The 25,947-nt window shown below is 41.5% G+C and overlaps 1 protein-coding gene across 7 annotated transcripts in view; it reads right to left on the bottom strand.

Moving 5' to 3' along the window:
- The window catches only part of ptprt (protein tyrosine phosphatase receptor type T), a 339,518-nt gene that overhangs the window by 156,181 nt on the left and 157,390 nt on the right, over positions 1–25,947 (bottom strand). For all 7 annotated transcript variants that reach the window (XM_079579208.1, XM_079579213.1, XM_079579209.1 and 4 more), the window contains exons 12-15: positions 22,997–23,198; positions 19,631–19,733; positions 14,891–15,164; positions 2,530–2,566 (exon numbers count right to left, since the gene is read on the bottom strand). In XM_079579208.1, coding sequence (XP_079435334.1) covers positions 2,530–2,566; positions 14,891–15,164; positions 19,631–19,733; positions 22,997–23,198 — 616 coding nt within the window. The remainder of the gene's footprint in view (positions 1–2,529; positions 2,567–14,890; positions 15,165–19,630; positions 19,734–22,996; positions 23,199–25,947) is intronic.

Below are 25,947 nucleotides of genomic sequence, written 5' to 3'. Positions count from 1 at the left end.
CCCTTAACTGTTTTCAAACATGACCATATATGGGCGATTCCAGAGATGCCGTCTGTATCTATATGGTCATGTTTGAAAACAGTTAAGGGGGAAAACAAGTTGGAGAAAATTCTAAACTTTCTCTAATTATTCAAAAACTAGTTTAACAAACGCTGAATTATGAATATAGTTTTCTACTAAATAAAGATACAAAGACATGGAGAGGAGCAAAGTGGCTCAACAGCCCATAAATACATAAACAACGCAGAATGCTAACCTGACGCTACATGTTAGCGCTGTGCTAATGCTAACGATAGCTACGAATGCCGTTTTTTTCGCTTCTGCTGAACAATCTGCTGTGAATAAACATCCATATGGACCCGATTTAGACTTGACTTTATTTGTATGTGATGAATAAGTTAATATTTCACCAGAAAACGGCTAAAAAGTGTGAAAAACTGAAGATTCTATTTCCCCCTTTCTGCATCAGTGCTATGGAACTTTACTTCCGTCTATGTCACTTCCTGTCAGTAGCTTAAAAAATCCAATCAAAATCTTTAAATTGCTCCTTCACTGAAATAAAATGATAATTATTACTTACAGCAAATGTTATCCGCCTAGATAAGTCATATTTTCAAAAGCATTAAAACCTATGCACTTTAAGCAAACTGAGCACGACCCACCTCTGGTTATGACCCATGACGAGCAAAGACACACTGGGCGCATGGGTTTGTGCGGAGTCGGGCAAAGGGACATAATAATGGAAAACACAACTGTAATGCTTTGACGTCCAGCCAGGTTTGGAAAGGGTTTGCCAAACATAAAGAGAAGTGACAGCAAAAGGGAAAGAACGAGAAAATGGCAGAATGAATCGATGGAAATGAAAGGCGTAGTGATGCGTTTGACTTGAGTTTCTACCTTTGGTTCGCTCTATTGCTTTCTTGAGGAGGTATATTTAGCGACCAGAGTTCAATAACAAAAACAGATCAGTGGATTCAGATCTAGACTATCAAGTTTGGTCCGTTCCAAGGTCAATGCACGACTCCTGTATTCCCCAAATACTTCAATTCATCTCAAAAGACCTGTAGTCGATCTGGTGTTTAAGTCCCGCTAGATAACATTGTTGATAATAAATGTGTTTTGTTTCTCAAGACGACGAGAGTGGAGCCGCAGCCGGGGGAAAACAAATGTGCACAAATGAGGAGCAAGCAAACACAACGGTAAAAAAGGCAGACGGTGGAGAGTGATGGAAAAATCAAATCAATGCGAGATGCAGATGAAAGGAGAGCAAGACGAGGTGCTGGAAATCAATACTGAACTCAAAAGCTTTCAGAGCGCACGCGGTGGTGTTTTTGGCCCGGGGATGATCGGCAAATGAAGCCGGGAGACGTGAGGGGAGCGAAAACAGAGGTGGATGAAATGTAGTTAGGGCCGACGCTGCGGAGAACTTATTACAGGGTCTAATGGAGGGGATCAATCAGCGTGAGAGGCGGCGCTTTGCTCAGGGAATGAACATGTACAGAGCGGGGAGTAAAGCATGATGGGAGGTGGAGTTTGTTCGATATACCGTAAATGCTCTAATACAGGCCTTTATTTACTCAAGGACATCTAGGACCAGGCCTTTATTGGAACCAGGCCACAATTAGAGACAGGCCTTTATTTCTATTTGAGGAAAACGGACGACCAGGAAAACGAAGAAAAACGAGATTTGTGTCCATTTGCACCTAAAATATTAGGTTCATTTATTAATTAACATTTCAAACCCTCTCCCAGCGGCTGGAACATTGACGCCTTTTATTTTGTCGGGACAACAGGAAGTGTTTCGTTGCTGTTAGCGGAGCTTTGACATCAATGTCACTGCAGGTTTCTGTTTCGTTTTTACCGTGGACCGGATTATTTGTTGTTATCTTGTGTAAAGGCGAGTTTAGACGGAGCGTTTGTGTTTGTGATCGATCATGAGACTGACCCGAGAGAAGACGAGACGCTCGCGCTGATGGGAGGAGTTATTTTGAGGCGTGGGACTGACCTGCACACGGAGCAGCTGGACGTGCTTTGAAGACGCGATGGAGACTTTATTAAAACCCTGGAGGGTCACACAACATTTGTTGCCCTGTTTCCAAATATAGTCACAGGAGGTTTGAAAAGTGGCTAAATCTGTGTCAAAGTTACGCTCGGATCAGCTCCTCCGCAGCGTCCCCCTCGGCCCGGGTTCCCGTTTGTTACTTCCTGCAGTTTTCATTTACACCAGTATGAGACAAATTCCTAACATGGGAAATATTTCTACCGCTATAGTTTCTAATAAAAGCCCCGGCCTGTTTTAGAGACCGGCTTTAATTTGCCTCCGCCAGCCGCGAACCCGGCCTCTGTCAGAGACCCGGCCTCTCTTAGAGACCCGGCCTCTAATGGAATACAGGCCAGTGTTAGAGAATTTACGGTAGTTCAGACTCTGATCGCGCCCTTTGAAAGTTATGAAGTGGGTGAAACATTGTAAGTACAAGTCGTCATCAAAGTCACAGTGAATGTTTTGTGTCAAAGGAAGAGTGCTCATACCTTTGTTAGCCAGGCGGACGCAGTTGATTTTGGTTTCCTGCGGAGAGAGAAACAAAGAGGAGAGATTAAATCCGTCGGTTTTGTCGACAAGAGAGATCAGTCACACTCAAGATTTTGCACAGTTCACGTTTCAACATAAATCACAAATCAAACCGCCTTTGCAACATTTGTCTGAAAAAGTCTCTCCTTTCAGATGTTTTCTGGCGGACTGTTAACTTATTTATCACATAGAAATAAAGTCACTGCAGCCGTTTCTCGTCAGCATTCAGTGAACAGTTTATGGAGGCCCGTATAGAAGGTTTTTGCACAGCTGCAGCCTCAGGAGGGTCCTTGATGTTCGGGAGACTCCAGAGGCACCGGCAGCTTCAAATGTTGCTGTTTTGTAGCAGCTGTTCTCTTAACCTCTTACCGTCCGCCTAAACCGAATGCATTCTCTCCTCTTTGCCTAAAGGCCAGAGTGAGAAAGCCTCATTTGAAAGCCAAGACCCACAAAACTGATGTTTTTCCTCGCGTCGTTGCCATGTTGTTTGTCAATATGTTCATGTTTTTTTCCTCTCATTTATGCCAACTTTTCTTTGTAACTTTTTGCTACTTTTTTGTTGCACTTCTGTTAATTTCTTGCTGCTCTTTTGACACTTTTTTGTTGGGTTTTTCTGTCACTTTTTATCGCTTTTTTTTTGTTTCAATTTATTGTCACATTTTTGTCTCTTTTTTGCGGCACTTTCATCAATTTTTGTCACTTTCTTGCTGCTCTTTTGTCACTTTTTTGTCACATTTTGCATTATTGTCACATTTTTGTCTCTTTTTTGTTGCTCTTGGTTGCTTTTTGAACTTTTTTTGCTGCGTTCACATCCTCATTGTCTTCTCATTTTCACGCTTTTTTTTCCCCCAAGAAGCTTTTAGATTTGGGTAATGCCAAACTGGAGAAAATGTGTTTGGTTCAGGTGGGAGTTAAGAGCTCAATCAGATGTGTTTGTCTGGCAGAAACCGTCCTCAATGTGCCATTATCTGCACAAACCCGTGTGTAGCCACAAATCTCTTAACAGTATGATTATTACGCTTCATCTTTCAAGAAATATCGAAGGTTTTCATACCTAGTCCAATTCAACTATTTCACGCTTTTCATCAGCAGAGATCCTTTTTCTTTCCCATACTGCCTGAAAATGGTCTGCATAATAAAGTGGAACATCCTTTTTCAGTAGTTTTTCCCTTAACTGGGCTTAACCTGAAAACTAATCATCACAGGCGTCTGAGATTAACGTCAGTGATTCAAAGAGCCCCGAGACACGACACCATCCATGAGTTTCATTGAAAACATGTATTTTGTTTTACCTTTAAGGCACTGAAATACAACTTGCATAATAATCGTTAACGCAGTGTAAGCACTTCTGCAGTCGAGGTAAATGAAGTTGTGAAGTACGAATGAAATAGAATATGTGGGGCATGAGAACAACATTATGACATGGTTAAAAGATATGTATCGTTAAGTTGGACCATTCCCAATGTTCCAGTGCGCTTTCTTTCTCTCCGTTATGGCATAATTCTCTCCAAACTACCCAAACTGTTTATTAATCCTTCCTCACAGGTGAAGAACCTGGGTGTGATCTTTGACTCTTTGACTCTGTGACTTATTCCACACATTAAGAATATCACAAAGATGGGTTTTTACCATCTAAAGAACATGGCCAGAGTCCACCCCATTCTCTCTAGGGCCAACATGGAGACACTCATGCATGCTTTTATCACTAGTCATATCCACTACTGTAATGCCCTGCTTTCTGGTCTTCCCAAAAAGAGGATCTCAGGTTTACAACTTTTACAAACTTCAGCAGCTCGAGTCCTGACGAAGACCAGGAGGCGGGACCACATTACACCGGTTTTAGAATCGCTGCATTGGCTCCCCGTGTGTTTCAGGATCGATTTTAAAGTTATTTTAATGTTTTTTAAATGTCTTAATGGTCTTGGTCCTTCTTATCTTTAAGAACTGCTTTTACCTTATGAACCTTCACGGCCCCTTCGCTCCTCAGGGGTCTCCTAGTTATTCCTAAAGTCAAGAAAAAGACTCATGGTGAGGCGTCTTTCCAATATTACGTCCCTCGTCTCTGGAACGACCTGAGGAGGAGCTCAGACCTGAGGAGGAGCTCAGACCTGAGGAGGAGCTCAGACCTGAGGAGGAGCTCAGACCTGAGGAGGAGCTCAGGGCTGAGGAGGAGCTCAGGGCTGAGGAGGAGCTCAGACCTGAGGAGGAGCTCAGGGCTGAGGAGGAGCTCAGACCTGAGGAGGAGCTCAGGGCTGAGGAGGTGCTCAGGGCTGAGGAGAACGTTCAGGTTTTTAAGAGCAGCTCAAGACCCAGCTTTTTAGTTTAGCCTTTAACTGACTAATCTATTAATTTAATCCTAATATATAAAATATATATGGGAGGTTGTGCAGGTGCATTGTTTTAAATGTTGTAATCTGTAAAGCACTTTGTGACACCTTTCGGCATGAAAAGCGCTTTGTAAATAAAGTTTGATTGATTGATTTCTTTCTTTCTCTCAGTTATGGCATAATTCTCTCATCCTGAATCCATCACGCGTCTCCTTCCTCCTGATGTGGTTCAAAGCGTGGAATCCGGCTCCTTTCATTTCTCCTTGAGCTCATCTGTGGCGATGCTGTACTACGACGCTGTCACCTTGATCTTCACTCAGTGTGATCCTCAAGATCGGCTTCCTCACACGAACTCGACCCATTTGTTTTAATCAAACGAGACGAACGCGGCGACTGTCAGTTTCTACATCTGAGCAGCGTCGAGGGCAATGCACAGAGTTTGTTTCTCTAAATTTAAATGTGCCGTGTGCTGTTGACAATCGAAACAAAGCGACTGATCGTACGAAAGTTCTCGAGATCCATCCGTCCGTTTTCCTCCGTCTCATCCGGGGCCGGGTCGCGGAGGCAGCAGTCTGAGCAGAGACTCTCAAAATGTCTGTTCAATTTGTTTTGTCAGGAACAGGATTTCTAAGTTTAGCAACAGCTTTGTTTTCCAGCTTTTAGGCTTTTAGTTTATCTCACAGATTGGCAGATGTAAAACTTCAAAGCAAAGACCTGATGGTAGTTTTCACAAGTACAAGGACATAGTATTTTCTTTCTGGCGTGACTTTTCTTCATGATTTTAGATTACGCTAAAGAAACATTTGGAAAGTTTGCAGAGAGTGAACACTGAGGTGAGGTTTTAGGATTCGGTTTGGGTCTGTAGCCTGCGAAACTGAACTGCCCTGCCACACAATCAAAATCCACTCTGCGCTCCAAGAAGCCGAGTAAAACCAGCGCGCCACGAAGGGGACAGAGAGAAAAAGGGCCACGTACAACTTCAAAAGGTCCTGTGTGGAATATAAACTTATATACCACACTTAAAAAAAAGTCACGTGTAAATCGGGCCCATATGGATATTTTCTCACAGCAGATGTTCAGTATGAGTGAGAAAACGGCAGTCGTAGCTCGTGCTAGCAAGCTGTTAGTATTAGCCCGATTCGGGTAAAAATCTCGCTAAAATCTGATGTTTAGTTGATTGATATGTGTTCATTTGCACCAACATGTCACCGTTTCTCTGCGTGGCCTAAAATGGACTTTGTTTTCGTGCAGTGACTGATTTTATCTGGACTCCAGTCCTGATAGGAGAAAAGGGGCGGGCACAATTCATGGTGGCACCCAGGCGAACTTCCAGAACAAGGTGAATAGACCTTTAATCGTTTGTAAACATTCCGGGCTTAGCTGGAGGCGGGAAAAAAACATATTTCTGAAACTCAACGGAGAGCTACTGAACCTTCTTTTTTCTCAGACTCATTAGCCAAAAATGCTGCACATACTGCTATAAAAGGAACATTTACTAAAGTCACTACTTCCGGGGTTAGCGTAGCTGTTGCGCCGACTCGGATGTTAGCATTTTTCTCTTTTGGTAAAAATTACTTTTATAGCAGTAGGTACACCATTTTTGGCTAATGGGCCTGATAAATAAGTATGTTCAGTAACTCTGCGTTGAGTTTCAGAAATATTGATTGTGGTATTCAAGAGTTTTTCGTAGTTTCTCAGGAGTACTTTGGCATCCGCACAGTAAAGTGAAGATTACTGCGCGGATTTCGAGCTACTCCTGGTATTATTACGCCTTACAATATAGTTCCCCCTTTTATCCGCTTAGAAAATCCACATTGTTTCATTGTGTGTAATTATACTTTGTAGTGGAACACTTCACGTAACCATATTTAAATAGGGAAAACGTGGAAGAGCTTGGTAGCTTCTATCTTGACCTGTTTTGGAGCTATAGAGGAGAGAGGGAGAGGCTAAATGCTAACGCCGTCTGCGCTGTGTTTACGTGACTGAAGGCACGGGGGAAGATCAGACAGGTCCTAAAGAACTCGTCAAAGCTCAGGTAAGAACATATCTCAGTATGTAAAAACGGTGGCCTATTCCTTTAAGACAGTTCCACATTTTTAGTTGTAGTTTTACACTATAAGTGATGTGGTGTTTTACATGGTTTACAGCATGTAGAGTGCAAGAATGGAAGTCAATGTCTGATACAGAGTCTATGAGCAGAGAACAGAGGCTGCAGCCAAAGGTAAAGGGAGTAAGATAGAGATTCCCAGCGGACGAGCGAGACGGGGTCTTGTTTACTTCAGCCGACCATGCACAGCTGGGGTTGGGCCTGGGTCGTGTTCAGATACATCTGCACAGGCAGCGGTTAGAGTCGGATTCTCCAGAGGTATAAACTCCTTTTCAAAGAGTCCTGCAGACCTGGACACATATCTGAATTTCTCCTTTAATGGATCTCTCTTATCATGTGTTTTTTTTCCCCACTTGTTTTACAGAGTGTTTTCAAAATGGACCCTAAGAAGAAGCATCCATTTGTTTCACTGTCGACTGTCGGACTCTTAACTTGTTTCTTTCATTGGCGCATTGAGTTGCTTTGTGTATGAAATGCGGTATAAATAAACACGCCTTGCCTTTCTTTCATTGTTTAATGTCTCGCTGTTTGAAGCAGATAGTTGGATTCTATTCCAGCTCCTAAACACAGTGAGTGTAAAGTCCCTAAAGTCTCTGTGTGAAGTTAAAGGAGCAGAAAATGTCTGTTAGCGGATGATGGATGAGGAGGCTCTCTCTACACGATAGATCACACCTGGCTCATGCGGACAGACAATACACGCCCAGCACCTGCCGAGGTTCCACATCACCCATTTCAATTTTCATTTCACTGACGGCACAATTAGGAGGTAATTACGTCGAGCTTTTTCTCTGTAAATGTTCGCTGTTTTCCAGGGGCTGCGTGTGTGTTGCAATGGGGAACTGAAGGCGCATCTATTTTGCATTTCTTTTATGTCCCGTCTCTGGAGTTGGACTTCGTCAGTGGGCTGTTCCTCTAAATGAGGCGCCCTGGGACCCGCGCTGTCCCACAGAGACACCGTCCACACGTGTCCTGACCGTCCTGTTTAGACGCTGAGGCTGCCGCGGACCAGAAACCTCACGCTAATGGGCCCGGTCTCTGGAGGAAGCTGGAGCAAAACCGAGTAAATGTGAGGCCAATTTACCTCTGAGCGGGCAGAGAGGGCGGGGCAGTGGACACGCGATATCATTGTGAAGTTTGAGAGGTGAATACTGAGCTCCTCAATACAAAAACTCCTCCTGCTGTAGGAGAATTTAATGCCCCGGGGCCAGGGGCGGACTGGGACTGAAAAACAGCCCTGGACTCTGGTCAGCCTGGCCCAAATTAGCGTAAATGTGACACTTCCACAAATACATATGTTAACCTCTTACCACCCGCCTGAACCGAGAGCGTTTTCTTTACTGTAACGCCTCATTTGAAAGCTAAAATCTAGAAAAGTGATGGTAGCTTTTTGTCAAGTTGTCGCTGCATTTTTGTCATGTTTTTGTTGCTTTTTCATTACTTTTTTGTGACTTTTTGGCCTGTTTTCGTCACTTTTTCGTTGTGTTTTCTTCTCTTGTTATTCGGGGGTTATTCGGGGGTCATGTTATTGTTGTTTTTTCATCGCTTTTTTCATTGCTTTGTGGTCACGTTTTCGTCACATTTTGTTTCTCCAGTTTGGCTTTGCCCCAGTCCAAAAGCTTCTGGAAAAAAGCTGTGAAAATAGCAACAAAACTGAGACGAAAACAATGATGGAAATGTGACAAAAAAGTGACGAAAAGTTTGACAAAAAAGTGACGAAAAATTGATGAAAAAGTGGCAAAAATGTCACAAAAATCACAAAAAAATGACAAAAAAAGACAAAAAAGTGACAAAAAAAGACAAAAATGTGACAAAAAATGGATAAAAATGTGACCAAAAAATGACAAAAATGTGACAAAAAATGACAAACAAAAAAAAGATTAGTTACAAAAATGAGTTAAATACCCAACAAAAAAATCATGGAAAAAAAATCTGATGACGTGAGGAAAAAGATCCTCTCGGTTCAGGCAGGAGTTAAGAGGTTAAGCTTTTAGATTTGGGTAAAGCTCGGTTTCGCCCGGGGGTAAGGTAAAGTGAGAGGCCAAACCGGTGGCCCTTCTGTGCTCTTCCAGAATGGACACATGGCCAGTCCGCCCCTGCCCTGGGCAAACCGACGGCAATGTGGCTGCTACTGTGCAAACCTTTTTCCCGTACAGAGGCTTTGCTGGCGGCTGTCAAACACATGACTGGACACTGTTGACGTGTTTGAAAGCACCGCATTGTTCCACATTGTTCCGTTCTGCGCCCCCACAGCCTCCCCCGTCCTCGTCCTCCTCCTCCTCGCATTTAGGATGAGTGTTGATGGACGTGAGCTGTCAGGAGGTAAGTCCCCGCAGAGTGTGGGGCCGAGCCGGAGCACACGGACACAGACTGTCAGAGCACCAGGACAAACCTCCAGGCTTTTACTGTCAGCTGGATTCTTCAGAGTGAGGCCTGCTTTCTCTCGGTCCACCACTTTCACACTCCGCCGTGCTCATCAGGGCACTTTCATCTCACGCTAGCTTTTACCGACCGGGGGCATTTCACAATTAACGTACATATACAACACATAGAGACTCGACTTATTGATTGGTTCTTTTGTAAGCCCTGCATTTCATATTCATCATCTTTTTGAAAGCTAAAGATTATGAAGTGTTCTCTGATCTATGCGCAAGAAAACACAAACAAAAACATCCCCTTCGTGACATTTTCCTGGGTTGTTAAAGCAGTGAGTAACTCTTGCCCCTGGAGGCCATAAGCGCAACTGCAGGTGTCAAGTTGTGCTTGTTTTTTACTCATTAATTGTCCGTGAGAGTGAATACTACGCTGACAGAAAAGACAAAGAGAGAGAGGGATATTGTTCATCCCATTACTTAATGAAGATCATTCTTTTTCACTCAAACTTGGCTGTAAATACTGTTTAAAGTGACGCTAGCCCGCAGTTAGCTTTGCCCGTTAGCATGTTAGCTTCTTCTTCGTGATTCCATTAGTGTGTATTGGTGACACCGACCCAGGGGCAGTCAAGTTGCAATTGGGGTTTTCTGGCCAGAGACACCAGGGGAGATGAAAGACCCTCCAATCATCCCATTAACACTTGTATTACCGCCAGAGGGACTACGGATTTGTAAAGGTAAACGAGTTACTTAGTGCTGCTTTAAGAATCGAAGACACCTAAGTTTTACAAAACAAAACCGTCCACTTTTTAACCTCTTAATCCCCACCTGAGCCGAGCACATTTTGTCCAGTTTGGCTTCACTCAAATCTAAAAGCTTCTTGAAAAAAAGGGTCAAAATAGCGAGAAAAATGTGACGACAAATTGACAAAAATGCAACAAAAAAGCTACTGACAAGAATAACAGAAAAGTGGCAAAAATGTGTGACGAAAAAGCAGCAAAAATGACACAAAAGAGTAACAGAAAAGTGACGAATAATTGCCAAAAATTCGATTAAAAGTGACTAAAAAGAGCAACAAAAAACGCGAGGAAAATTATCCCTTTAGAGGAGTTTTGTAGGTCTTTCGAATGAGGCCTATAGGCTGTAAACTTTTAGATTTGAGTAAAGCTGAAAAAGCACTTAAAGGAACAGGCCACCGTTTTTGCATCCTGAGATATGTTCTTACCTGAGCTTAGACGAGTTGATGCGTCCCTGTCTGGTCTTTGTGCGTGCCCTCAGTCACGCAACACGACCAAAGATGTCGTCAGCATTTGGCCTCTCCCAGTATATTCCTATGGCTCCAAACAGGAGTGATTTGGAAGCGACCAAGCTCTTTGTCGGACACAAAGACCTGACAGGTACGTATCAACTCGTCTTAGCTCCGGTAAGAACATATCTCAGTGTGAAAAAACTGTGGCCTGTGGTTCTCAACCTGGGGGTCGCGAGACATATTTGGGGGGTCGCCAGGTCATTTAGATAAAATAGCCATATTTTCATTAGCATATAATCTGATATTTTGTTGTAGCATGTGTGTGCTATTTTACCTGAGTGCCATTATTTTTTTTCTAGTTTGATGAATTTCATTTTAGCCATTTTTTTTTTTTAAACCCCTTAACTCCCACCTGAACCGAGCACATTTTCTCCAGTTTGGCTTCACCCCAGTCCAAAAGCTTCTGGAAAAAAGTTGAGACAAAAACAATGATGGAAATGGGACAAGAAAAGTGAGAAAACATTGACAAAAAAGTGACGAAAAATTGATGAAAAAGTGGCAAAAATGTCACACAAATGTCACAAGAAATTGACGAAAAATTGACAAAAAAAAGAAAAAAATGTGACAAAAATGTGATAAAAATGGGACAAAAATGGGACCAAAAATGTGATAAAAATGTGACAAAAAAGGACAAAAATGGGACAAAAATGTGATAAAAATGTGACCAAAAATGACAAAAAAAAATTACCAAAAATTGACAAAAATTGACGAAAAAAATGACAAAAATGTGACAAAAAATGACAAAAAGTTACAATGATGGGAAAAAAATGTGATGACGTGAGGAAAAAGATCCTCTTGGTTCAGGCGGGAGTTAAGAGGTTAAGAATTATGTCGGCTACTATTTCTATTTCTCACGGTGTGACCCGGGCGGGGGGGGTCACGAATCCCTTTTACTGGGGTTGCGGCGCCAAAAGGTTGAGAACCCCTGCTTTAAAGACCCCGCCTTTTCCCTGGACCATGTTTTTATTATTCTTTACTCTTCCCGCCTGCACAGGAGGTGAATCTCTGTGTGAATGTGCCCTCCTTGTCGACATCAAGGTGTCAGAAGCAGAAAATGATGAAAACTGTAACTTTTGAAATGATTCGGGGATGATTTTGCGCTGAAGGGGAGACATGGTGGTCCTGTGATGGACAGGTGGTGAAAATGATCCAAAAGCTGTGCAGAATTCAAATTAACTTTTCATCCAAGAGCCGACTCCTCCAGCCAAGTCGTCTAAAATGCAAATGTGTTTGTGGAGATATCCACCTCTGCAAATACAACACCTACGCTCCAAACTGACTGACAGCAGCAAATGATGCAGATGACTGCACTTTGTGAGCGCTGCAGAGACGTCCAAATCCTGAATATCACTTTCACACGGGCAGCCTGCCTTGGAAATTAACCAGGAATTAACCATATTGTTTGCATTTTTAATACCTGAATACGTGTTTGATCTTTGTTGTGGGAAATCGTATTCATCAGAATCATCTTATGGGCCAGAGGATTGATTTTGTAGGGGTTTTCTTGCCCCTGCATCGGCGAAATGCGCACAATGTTTTGTACTTTATATCCTGGGGGAAATGGGGACAAGCACGGCTACTTTTAATTCTGTAACGTAATTGCAAAGGAAATGCTCGAGATTGACACTAGTTTAAGATCATTTAAGATTTTCTTTACAGGTGCTCGTCATATCATTAGAATATCATGAAACTAATGTATGATATAGACTCATTACATGCAAAGTCACATAAGTCAAGCCTTGGTTATAATATTAATGATTTTGGCTTACAGTCCATTTTCAAAATATTCTACTTTTATGAGATTTTTAATTTGGGGTTTATACAAGCTGAGGGTATTGATCCTCTTCTGTGGAAGCATAGACAGACTTGAATGGCAGGACGAGCTCAGTGTCTCGAGTTCATGTCTCAGGGTCCCGCACTGATGGTAAATAAACTTCTCCTGCTTAAGACATCCAGCTGCTGTCTATTCTTCATCCATCCTCAATCCATCCATCCATTTTCTTCCACTTTATCCGGGGCCGGGTCGCGGGGGCAGCAGTCTCAGCAGAGATGCCCAGACTATCCTCTCAGACACTATTGTTTAATCTCCAACAACAAAAGTGAATGCACTTTTTGATGATATTCTAATTATATAGCGAGCACCTGTATAAACCAATGATGTGCAAAAGGTACTTTGTAAAAGTTTGACACTGTCTTCATTGATTAGATTGATTTGATTGATTAAGCGTCACCTCCACCACCAGGAAGATCGAAACTAGTGAAGCACAAACCTTCGGTCTTACTAAAAGAACAGAACAGGAATACTGCAAAAAGTACATCTTCAAATAAGTGACTTTTTTTTTTTAAAGTAAATTTGCCCTTGATTTGTGAGTCGATTTTCAATTCATGTGTCCAAGAAATTTACACTTAAATTAAAGCCACACAGCGTAAGATTTCACCCAATAAACAAAACTGAAATACAAGCATTTATTTCATGATAGATATTTTCCCCATTGAAAAATACCTCAAACAAACATGTGCCTTTGTGCTAAGCGGCCTCTGCTAAACATGACTAACTTAACCGGGAGCGGGTGCGTCTCCAGCACGTTTCCATGGAGATGTCGACTAAAGTCAGTAGAATTGAGAGTTGAACAGGCTAGGCCCTCATCCAGATCCATTCTTTGATTATTCACTGCAAAAATAGGATTTTCTGTGTCAAGCTGGTCACTGAGAGCATGTTTTGTGCTGATGGCAACAGTCCAAAATGTTACGCAGTGTGCCTTTAAAGGTATATTTCAGTATTTTTGACATAGGGCCTCATTTCCTAGTTATCCAGACTGTTGTTGATTTCTGGAGATTTTTTTTTTGTAATTCATGCATTTCTTATATTTGAAAAGCTTAGTGGCGCTAGGCTAGTGCATGTCTATGGTATCAGCTAGCCTGCATTAAAAACAGTCTGACCCGCTCCACAGAGCACCTGAGGCAAATCACTTATAACACCAGACTAACCATATAAATGTCTGTGTCGATAAAATAACTATTTTAACATACAGTAACTGACCTTGTATCACATGAATTACCGCATTTTGAGGGACTATTTTCTTGCAGATCACTCCATCACTGCATAACTTATACAACCATGAAGCTGATGCTGCTCAGATATAAATGCAAAACAGTTATACTGACTCTATTAACACAGACATTTATATGGTTAGTCTGGTGTTATAAGTGATTTGCCTCAGGTGCTCTGTGGAGCGGGTCAGACTGTTTTTAATGCAGGCTAGCTGATACCATAGAAATGCACTAGCCTAGCGCCACTGAGCTCTTCAAATATAAGAAATGCATGAATTTAAGAAAAAAATATCTCCAGAAATCAACAACACTCTGGACAACTAAGAAATGAGGCCCTATGTCAAAAATGCTGAAACATCCCTTTAAGATAAAACAATAGCTTTATTTCAAGTAAATAAAGATATTTTTTTGGAACTACTTTTGGAGTGCAGTGATTTCTTGTATCTTCATTGAAGTGTAATTATTTTGCCCCATGAAGACATTTCTTAAAATGAACCTCGCAAATCAAGGATGAAATTAGTTATTTTAAGCAAATCCCTTATTTCAAAATGACTTTTGTCAGCTTTTAAGAAGGAGGACACCAAAAGAATCTAAATCTCGACTTTCTGAGATAAAAGCTTGGAACATAAATCAAGTCAGAACAACAACGTAAGACCTGAGACCGCATGAAAAGCAGCACAAAGACAAAATAAAAATATGTATTGCTTGAGTTTTCTTTGGGTCAAACCACATGGCTCCAATACATTTATTACTCAACGTCAGGATTTAATTGATCACTTTGTAATGTCTCGACTCGCTTCAAAACAAAGGTGTTAGATCTTCATTACGGCTTTGACAAAACACTAATGATCATGTTCGGCCGGAGTCTCCAGCCTCTTCGTGGGTGGGTTGCATTGTGGGAAATCAGGAGGAGATGAGATCATGGCGTTGGAGTTACCGTGGTTACAGCGGTGGAAAATTGAAACAACCCTCGGCGGGTGCAGACTTATGGAAACATTTTTTAGAGGCGAGACAGACGCAGGAGCGGGGCTGAGGTGCAAATGCAACAACAGAGATTCATTCAAGGAGTGCGAACCGTCTCATTTATTTTGCACAAAGCCACTTTTCCTGTCAATACGATGAGAAAATTAAAAACGATGCTGGAAAAGTGCGACTCACCCCATTGGAGCGGCTGACGGCCTGGAAGTAGATGCTGTAGCTCTTGGCCGGAGACAGCGGCGGGTTCCAGAAGCCCCCGTAGCTCTTGTTGTCCCCCACAGTGAAGGGCTGCACCATGGTGAGGCTGGAGGGGGGCAGCTCGGCCGCCATGTAGTAGGGGGAGTCATTGATGGAGGCGTTTCTGAAGTTGAAGGGGGCGGAGAAGCACTGGGGGTCCTCCGCCGCGCGACGACTCTTGGATTTGCGCAGCTCCTTCACCACCAGCTGGTAGGCGCTGCGGACGAGAGGGACAAGTGTGAAGTCTGAGGATAACGCTGGAGTTAGGAAACATAACTAAATACAAACAAACATGTGTGTGTTTGAATGTGCGGAGAGTTTTGTTTTGGGTTTTTTGTGATAGATTTTACTTCAGCAATTTTTTAACCAGATGTTTTGGTGAATGTAGGCGACGGCAGATCCAGGCCTCTAACACTGTTTTATAAAAATACCGACATGTTACAGCGCAAGGGAAGTTTGTGAATATTGTCTTTGCCTACACTGTAAAAAAAACAATGCATATGTGATACGGTAAAAACTGGCTACAGTTTTATACTGCAAATTTCACAGTACAGATACAGACGGCATCTCGTCATAGAAGGGGGCGTGGCTTTGCAGAGGGGGAAAATAGAATCTTTCGAGAAACACAATTTTCCCTCTTTTTAGACATTTTCTGGTGAAATATGAACTTATTTTTCACATAAATAAAGTCAAGTCTAAATCGGGTCCATATGGATATTTTCTCACAGCAGATTGTTCTGTAGAAGTGAAAAACGGCAGTTGTAGCTAGCGCTAGCTAACCGTTAGCATTAGCCCGATGCTAGTATGTAGCATCATGTTAGCATTCTCCATTTTTTTATGTATTTATGGGCTGTTGAACCACTTTGCTCCTCTCCATGTCTTTGTATCTTTATTTAGTAGAAAACTATGTTCATAATTCAGCATTTGTTGCAGTAGTTTTTGAATAATTAGAGAAAATGTTAATTTTTTCAAAATTGTTTTCCCCCTTAACTGTTTTCAAAAATGACCATATATGGGCAATTCCAGAAATGCCGTCTGTATCTATAGATACAGACGGCATTTCTGTGCTACAACTGCCGTTATTTCACTTCAACTGAACAATCTGCTGTGAGAAAATATCCATATGGGCCTGATTTACGCCTGACTTTATTTATGTGATAAATAAGTTCATATTTCACCAGAAAATGGCAAAAAAGAGTGAAAAAATTGTGTTTCTCAAAAGATTCTATTTTCCCCCTCGGCGAAGCCACGCCCCCTTTATGACGAGATGCCGTCTGTATCGAGGTGGAGCAACTGAAAATTCTATGGCGTAACTGTGATAACTGGCGAACTGCAGATTTTTTCGTCTTAGTTTTTGGTTAATATCTCAATCATTTCTGGGAGAAGCCACATTAAATCAAAACTGTCTCAGAGTTTATCGTCTTCTCTGTCAACACATATGAACTAATGTCCAATTATTTTCTCTGATGTTGGCCAGTATAAAGAACTTTCAGACATAAAAATAATATGTATGTAGGATTGTGAATCCAGTCACTGCCTTTGGAGATTTCTTACTAAAACTGTGTTTCTCCCATTGAGTTGCATTGGCCCCTGCCCTCCACCTGACATTATGACATCATCACCTTAAAGCACTGTTTACTCACAGATTTGTTTCCTTATCATAGAGCAATCAGTCATTAAGTTTAGGTACATTCACTTTTTATGTTGAAAACCAAGTCTGAGATGTTTCATTACTAATCAGGCCATGACATCAAAACTTAATTGTCGTCTATCACTGAAAATCATTAATTGGTTGAACATCAATGGCATGAAAATGAAAAAGTAAAAAAAAAAGAAGCAGATATAAGATGAGCGCGTATAATTGAGCTGGTCCTCGGCAGCAGCAGCTCCGAGTGTATTTATGGTGCTGAAAGCTCGCCTTTAAAAGCACTCTTGAACCTAATGTGTGTGTGTGCGCTGCTTCATGAATGGCTGAGGGCTTCTTCAGCGCCGGGACAAAAACAGGGCCCTCCGCAATTACCTCCGTCCTCCGCGCGCTACAACTCACTTCACAATTAGACGCAATTAGGGAAATGTACGTCTCCGAAGCGGGACCCAGACAATTATCAGCTTTCTGTTTGGCAGCTTCCATCAAAGATAATTACTGATGGTCACCAAAGATGAGTCCTCGGGAAAAAAATATCACTTTCAAGCTGATGGAGACCGAGGCACAAGCAGACCGTACCGACGCCGACTGCACGGAGCTGTTTTCTATACATTGCTTTTGCCCAACAACAAGGAGGTCACAGGTTCAGTATCTGGGTCAGTGAGGGATTCAGTCTGGCGTTAGCGAGTTCTCCTCTGTGATTTCCTTTGCAAGCTCTGACTTCCCCAATCACAGAACATCTCAGATAAAGATTGATTAAAGGGGATACGGGACAAAATAATATGAGCAAAATCTAAAAATCAAATCAAATGGAGGTTAAGGTCTTGGATTGGTTAAACCACACTGCAAAAAGTATTTAACTACATCAGTATAAACATCTCAATTTGAGCATAATAATCCACATTTTTGTTGTTTTGACTGGTTAAGAAGTTGTTGGGCATTTGCCCTAGATTATTTCACTTGTTCTGAGATGTTTCTGACTCGTTTCGATGCATTTCATCCTTATTTCAGGTCATTTTCTTTGCCAATGAAGTAAGAAAATTGGTCTTATCTCATTGGCAATTTTACTTTCTTATTTCAAGCGAGATTTACCCTAGAACTGGTCTGAAATGTCCTCAAACAAGCAAAGTAAACTTGGTCCGATCAGGAAAAGTTTCTAAATGAGTGAAAACCGCTCAAAACAAGAAACATTTCCTCAATTCCAGTCATTTAAGCCAATGCTTGATATTTACTTTTTGTAGTGCAGTACTAAGTAACTCATGCCCCTCGAGGTCATAAGCGCCACTGCAGGTGTCGTAGCAAATTGCGATTTTTTTTACTTTTTAATTGTCCGTGAGAGTAAATACTACGCTGACAGACAAGACAAAGGGAGAGAGGGTTATTGTACATCCAATTACACAATGGAAATCCTATTTTTTCACTCAAACTTGGCTGTAAATACTGTTTAAGTGGCGCTAGCCGCAGTTAGCTTTGCTCATTAGCCTGTTAGCTTCTTCTTAGTGATTCCATTAGTGTGTATTGCGCCTCTGACCCGGAGGCAGCGAAGTTGCATTTGTGGTTTTCTGGCCAGAGGCACGAGGGGGAGATGAAAGACCCTCCAATCAAGTTACTTAGCACTGCTTTAAATTGCATGACAGGTTTAAACGCTTTTCAAAATCGGACTTATTCAGATGGACAACATCTGTTGTAAGTAAATAACTGTCATTTTACTTCAATGAAGCAGGAATTTTAAAGGTGCCGTCTGTAACTTTTCATGTAGAGTTCATATTAGTGCATATTTGACCTTTTTAGCAAAATCTTATGTACTGTATAATTGTGTTAACTATGTTTTAGCAAAAATTGTGTCTAATGTGTCATATGCACTCAGTGTGAATGGATGGATGTGTGTTTTCTTCAATTCTAAAATGTATTTATTGGTTTATTTGGTCGGGACAGTGCATGTTAATGAACATACATGGGTCTCATGCAATGGCCGCTGGCTGCTCTGCTTTATGACCACGACACTGGGGGCCGCCATCGCTCCGCCATTGCTGTAGCACCTCCAAATCGCCACTATTGCCCCATTGAAAAGCATTGGAGTTTAGACATCTTAAAAACAACTTTATCGCCTGGTTTCAATGTTTTCAACACTAGACTAGGCCAGATCTTCCTCCTGAGATAACGCTGGGTTAGTCACAATTAAAGAAACCAGGCTGGTTTTCGTAAAAAGAATTTTTGAAATCTCGTACTTAATGGGACTTGGACTGTTAGCATTGGAGCAGCGCGAGCTACACGTCACGTAAGGGCGGAGCCTACAGTGAAGATCCCGCCCTTATGCCCTTTTTAGGAACATGCTTCGTCAGAGCTGGGGAGGAGGAGTCTGTAAATCCACCATGAATTCCCCTCGATTGTGGCCTTTATGGTAAACGGGGAGGAGTGAGCAGAAGCTGTCCATTATTTTTTTACAGTCTATGGTCTCATGCATGTAAACAAGCCACACAGGATTGTTGCCTTGGGCTAATTTCCATCCGTCGTCCCCCATGCGCGCTCTCAAACACACTCTCATACATCCTGGCCTATTGTACATGTTTTTAGTGACAGGGGAAACCGGAGTAACCGGAGGAAACCTACACAGACACAGGAAGAAGATGCAAACTCCACACAGAAAGGCCCCGTCCAGGTGGGAATCGAACCCAGGACCTTCCAGCTGTGAAGCACACACCGCTGCCCTCAGGAGTTTCCAGTAACTCTCCAAAGGCTTTCGACGTTTCAATAAAAGCCTGATGAGTAAAGTTTATTCATAGTCCTGAGTGAAACGACTCTTACGTGGCACATTTTTAGAGGCACTTTGTCTTGGTGCATCAAATGGAGTAAATGAAGCGAGAGTGGGTAGATAAAGAAAAACGTCTCATTGCCACTACAGAATCCTCAAAGTGCATTATCTTGTTTTACTTTGCAAAAGCAGCATCACCTTTCCCTTGACAAAGATCACAGAGGCCCTCGGATTAAAAGGAAAATGAATCCACAATGAGTGAACACAGACAAACACAGAGCCTCACCTGATGGGGGCCCCTCTGGACTGCGCAGGCTTCAGTAAAATGGTGATGGTCGTCTCCGTTTCATTCAGCGGCGTTTCAGACTCGTACTCGGGCATCATGGGAGCTGGAGTTTACACAACGCAGAACGAGAAGATGTTATTCTTTGGGTTTAACAAGTGTGAAATCCCACACGTTTAACGGCACTGGTCAGACCGAAGCCGAGTGAGCGGATGAAGATGGGGGCCGACGTGACATTTAGGCGACAGTGGAGGTGCCGTGTTGTCGGAGTGTTTTGTGACGATGCTCAGAGGTGATGACAGAGTGAAAAGGTTGTGTTACAAACGACATACACGACAACTCTGATAACGCACAGCCGAGCAAAACAGAGTTGTGTTATGGACAAACTGTGAGAATCTGGTGTTAATGTCCTTTATCCTGTCTAATGTGAGATCTGACGAAAACAGGTGAGGAGGATATGATTCGCCTTTACTGCATTTGTATCATGGTTTTCTTCACCATGTTGTTAGTTAGCGCCAAGCTAAAAGTTAGGAAAGTTAGCTAGCTAGCAAGGCAGTGCTACAACTTGTCCTGAGCCCTTTCCTCGCAAATATGAGCGACTCAAGTGACAAAAGTATAGATACAGACGGCATCTCGTCATAGAAGGGGGCGTGGCTTCGCCGAGGGGGAAAATAGAATCTTTAGAGAAACACAATTTTTCCCTCTTTTTTGCCATTTTCTGGTGGAATATGAACTTATTTATCACATACAAATAAAGTCAAGTGTAAATCAGGTCCATATGGATATTTTCTCAGAGCAGATTGTTCAGTCGAAGTGAAAAAATAGCAGTTGTAGCAAGCGCTAGCTAACCGTTAGCATTAGCCCGATGCTTACATGTAGCATCAAGTTAGCATTCTCCGTTATTCATGTATTTATGGGCTGTTGAACCACTTTGCTCCTCCCCATGTCTCTATAGATACAGACGGCATCTCTGGAATCGCCCATATATGGTCATGTTTGAAAACAGTTAAGGGGGAAACAATTTGGAGAAAAATCTAAACTTTCTCTAATTATTCAAAAACTACTGTAACAAACGCTGAAATATGAATATAGTTTCTACTAAATAAAGAAACAAAGACATGGGGAGGAGCAAAGTGGTTCAACAGCCCATAAATACATAAATAACGGAGAATGCTAACTTGATGCTAAATGTTCGCACCAGGCTAGAGCTAGCGCTTGCTACAACTGCCGTTTTTTCGCTTCTACTGAACAATCTGCTGTGAGAAAATATCCATATGGACTTGATTTACACTTGACTTTATTCATATGTGATAAATAAGTTCATATTCCACCAGAAAATGGCAAAAAAGAGGGAAAAATTGTGTTTCTCTAAAGATTCTATTTTCCCCCTCGGCGAAGCCACGCCCCCTTCTATGACGAGACGCCGTCTGTATCTATATTGTTGTTTTGACTGTGTTATTAGTTTATCTTATCTTATCTCTTATGCAGGGGAGGGGGCGGCTGGCTCGCACCGCTCTACGGTAGCCCACAAGGACAACGCAACAAAGTCCGAAAATACATGTTTGGGGGGTCAGAGTGCACAAATTATAAAATATTCGATATCCCAATCTTGCATATAGCCCAGACAACTATTTGGATATATCTCCTGCCTCTAAACTCGGACACATTTTTGAAACAGTAATATAGAAAAATACAAACATTACATTTTTTTTAATTTTAACTACTCGTATAGAATATATTACAATTTTAAGGTAACTTGCCCAACACTTCATTTCAGGGTATTTATAGTACAGTTACTTTCTTATAATGAAAGGGATACATCACGGTACTCAATCATTCAAGTTCAGTTTCATATTCTAAGATCAAAAGGGGAAAAGTTTAGCAAATTAGTGGTAAATAAGTTCGTAACAGGCGAGAAACAAGCGTAGCCTAAACATCTTCTTAATCACACACTCATTGTATGCATTAATATTATGCAAACCAATGTGAAAGTATTACGGAATACGTTAGTAAATACATGTAAAGACGAGTATTCAGTAATCTGTACCTAAATAAGTTGGTTAAAACAAGATGATTGGATTCAAAACTCAATGTACAAACTGTTGGGCTCAAAAGTTATGCCGTGATCTGTTTCAGCATAACTTTAAAGTTAATGACCCGGAAACTTTAAAGTTCAACTTAAACTGAGAACACTTAATAAACTAAGTTGAAAAGTTGAACTTTAACGTTTTTGGTTCATTAACCTTTTAACTCCCGCCTGAACCGAGAGGATCTTTTTCCTCACGTCATCAGATTTTTTTTCCATCATTTTTTGTTGGGTATTCAACTCATTTTTGTAACTTTTTAGTCTTTTTTTTTTTTTTTCATTTTTTATCACATTTTTGTAAATTTTTTGGTCACATTTTTGTCATTTATTCGTCAATTTTTTCGTCAATTTTTCATCATTTTTTTTGTCATTTTTTTGTCACATTTTTATCACATTTTTAAATTTTTTTGTCAGATTTTGTCATTTTTTCGTCAATTTCTTGTGACATTTTGCCACTTTTTCATACATTTTTTGGCACTTTTTTGTCAATGTTTTCTCACTTTTTTGTCACATTTCCATCATTGTTTTCATCTCAGTTTTGTCAAATTTTCGTGACTTTTTTGTCATTTTTTCTTTTTTTTTGGCACTTTTTTGTCAAATTTTTGCCCATTTTTGTCATTTTTTTGTGCATTTTTTTGTGCATTTTTTGTCACTTTTTTCACATTTTCATCCTTGTTTTCGTCTCAGTTTTGTTGCTTTTTTCACAGCTTTTTTCCAGAAGCTTTTGGACTGGGGTAAAGCTAAACTGGAGAAAATGTGCTCGGTTCAGGTGGGAGTTAAGGGGTTAACTTAAAAGTTGCATTGAAACACATTACGCCATAACTTTTAAGTCCAATCAGCTTGTTCGGGTACGTGATTCTGATATTATTATACAATTTAAAAAAAACAGGGCGTTGTCGGTAAGTTGGAAATAACAAATCAAATGTTTTCAATAATAAGAGAACGAAAAGAAGAAAGAGCCCCTGATGAGAGAGATTACCGAGCAGAGTGCCCTATCACAAAGAAAAGCATTAACATCTCACTTATGGGAAGATGATTGTTTTGCTGTTTTTGTGACGGCGCTGACATTTCCAATGGCGCAAACAGACACAAATGTCCCGGAGATATGAAAACGGACAAAGAGACAGACAGTGAATGGAAGTGAGTGACAGGTCAGACCAGCCCACAACAAACCCCCCCCCAAAACCGCCGCCGCCGCCGCCGCTGTGACAAACCAAACTTTCAGAGGCAATTATCTAAATGCCAGGCCGCCGTCGTCGGAGTGGTTAACCCGTGAGGCGCACCTGCGATCTTGGTGGTGATCCTGGTGGTGACTGGCGGGCCGAAGCCTTTGTTGGTGGAGGCTTTGAGGGTGAAGAAGTAGGTGGTCCCGGGGAACAGCCCCACGAACAGGTGCTGGGTCTCGTTCTGCAGTTTGAAGACTCGCCCTCTCTGCGTGCTCAGGTCGGCGCTGGGGTCCCACGAGCTCAGGGCCTTGTAGGTGATCTGGACACATCACAGAGAGACGGCGTGCTCAACTGAGTGCAGAGGAGTCAGGTAATGCCTGTGTGATGCATTTATTTATTTATAGACACAGCTGATTGACATGACTATTGTAATTTAACTTTGCCTTAAACCTTCAATGGACTCAATAACATCACCAGTGCTCATCGTCCATTGGCTGACTGGCTGTACTGAATTGACCTTTGAAAGATCAATGTATAGGCCACACCGCCGTCTTTGAGTGTCCAGAAAAGCGCTCTTTAAAATAAATGCATAATTATCTATATTGACCCATGATTAGGGCTGAAACAACCTATGGATCAATCAACAACTAATACTTGAAAAAACTATTTTAGCAATCGATTAATCGTCAAATAGAGCAAAAATGACATGAAAAAAATGTGTATTTTTGATGAAAATGTACTTTGTTTGTAAAGAAAGGGTATGTAGTGTTTTGTACTAGGGATGCACCGATACCACTTTTTCTATAACCGATACGAGTACTTTGATTTATGTACTTGCCGACACCGAATACCGATACGAGTACAAGGCATTTTCTTCCACAAACTTTTTGAAGTGAATAGACGGTTTATAGACTGACTTGTTCACACAGATTGGTTAGTAATTAGTTCATTTACTCATTTACATTTCCTTCAGTAAAGTAGCCTACACTTTTGACTTTTTTAATTCTTCATTCAGTATTATTTTTCATTTTTATTGCACTGTCCATCATAGACAGAACAGCCCATGTCCAAAAGCTCCTCAATGCTTGTGCTTAATCATTTATGTATTTTTATTTAACAATAGTATTGAGATGGTTACTTATTACTGCAGCACAAACAACATTAAGCTCTGGTTAAATCCAGCACAGACTCTGATTTAGGGAGTGTCGTCTGTTATAAAGTCAGCTCTATGTGGAATATTGCATTTACACTAAAGAATTCTCCAGTTTGTTGTTGTTGTTGTTTCTGGTATCGAGACCTAATGAATGAGTACGAGTATGAGTACAAGCATGTGGCATCGGCCCAATACTGGTATCGGTATCGGTGCATCCCTATTTTGTACATTGTAATTTTCATAAATATCTGTCTGTGTCTCAACCAATCAGAAAGCAGAATTAACACAAAGAGCCTCCTACAAACATTCACTATAAGTTTACTCCATCAACACGTCAACATGTAAAAAATACAATTTCCATTCACCTTTCCCAGCCAAGCCATGAATCGTCAAAATAATCAGTAGATGAATAAATGACCAAAAAAAATCTACCCATTATCCAGAACTTGCTTCTGTCAAATATCAATTACAGTACTGTAAAACCTATGCTGTTGTATATTAAAAAAACAACCCATTTAATGGTCCGGACCCACCATCACCAGAGGAGGATGTGCCACGACCCAAAACTCAATGGATTTTGTTCGACATAATGAAAAACAATCAAAGAACAGTAATTTTAACAGACTCAGATAATACTTACACTATGCTTTCTCAGTTCATAAATATTAAAATAAATGTTTTCTGGGAAAGGCTCGCAACCCATTAAAAAGGGTTCTGCGGCCCAACAGTTGAGAAACGAGCTTTCAAATCCAATCTGCCAACCATCACCTGTCGAAAATGGGTCTTCAACCTTTAAACCTGGGTCTAGGGAGTTACTTTCTTGCATGAAACTGTCAGAGAGCTACTTATATTCTTCAAAGAACGTTTAAAGGGGGGGGGGGGTATTATGCAAAATGGACTTTTTCAAGCTTTACACCATGTTATTATGTCACTCCCTCATTAAAAACATGCCTGAAGTGTTGCCTTGGCACATTCACGTATTTTTGAGTAATCTGTAAAAACTCTGATGGCGGCCATTTTAGGGATAGGTTTGCCTGAGTCCTCCTAGGAACGCCCCCACCTCCTGGAGACGCCTCCGAGCTTTCGTCACCAGCCGAGTAACCGACCACTGCTCCTCAGCAGAACCCCCTCCCCACTGATGCCACAGACAGCGTGTGGAGGGGGCGTGTCTAAAGGCTCAGAGGTTCTTAAAGAGACAGAGGCCTATTTCAAGACATTCACTACAGCCATTTTGAGAGAGACATTTTATACAAGGCAGTTATTCTAATTTACTGCATTTACAGACCAACAGAAGGTTTGGTCATCATTGTAGTGTGATATAGACTGGTGCTATGGGACTGAAAAAAGCAGAATACCCCCTCTTTAACAATGCGACTTAGATAAAATTCCCCTGCAGCCAATATGATAACTCTAAATAATTCAAGAAAATGACAGCAGTTTTACACTTGACACTTGTTCGAAGTGTGCTCAGCAAGTCTAAAACAAAATACTTTGACATTTTGACTCAGAAAGTGCCGTCGGTCGCTCCCGAGTTACCGGTCGGAGATTCTGTTGAGAGTGAAAGCCACGCTGCCCAACAACAAGATCAACAGCTTCTTGAGCAAACGCACCTTCAGTTATGGCTGGAACTCGATATCGCATCAGTGTCGACTCTCTCTACCCCGACATGTTGACGTATGAAACCACTCAGGGCGGACATGCTTCAGCGTAAGCCACAGTTCTTTCAGATCGTGCCACTCCACACAACCGCCCCATTTCCTTTCTCCAAACAGAGCCAAAAGCACCTGAGCCCCCTCACCGTCCACACTGTAAACCCGAACAGTCATACGAACTCATAATTTTTTTAGGCACCTGACTCATAAGCAGACAATTCGTTGATTGAATATTAATATTTTGAGTACAAAATGTGATTGAT

Source organism: Gobius niger (genome assembly GCF_951799975.1).
Source record: "Gobius niger genome assembly, chromosome: 20".
Taxonomy (NCBI): domain Eukaryota; kingdom Metazoa; phylum Chordata; class Actinopteri; order Gobiiformes; family Gobiidae; genus Gobius; species Gobius niger.
Note: the sequence above shows the minus strand (reverse complement) of the source record. Positions and strands in the feature narration are given on the sequence as shown.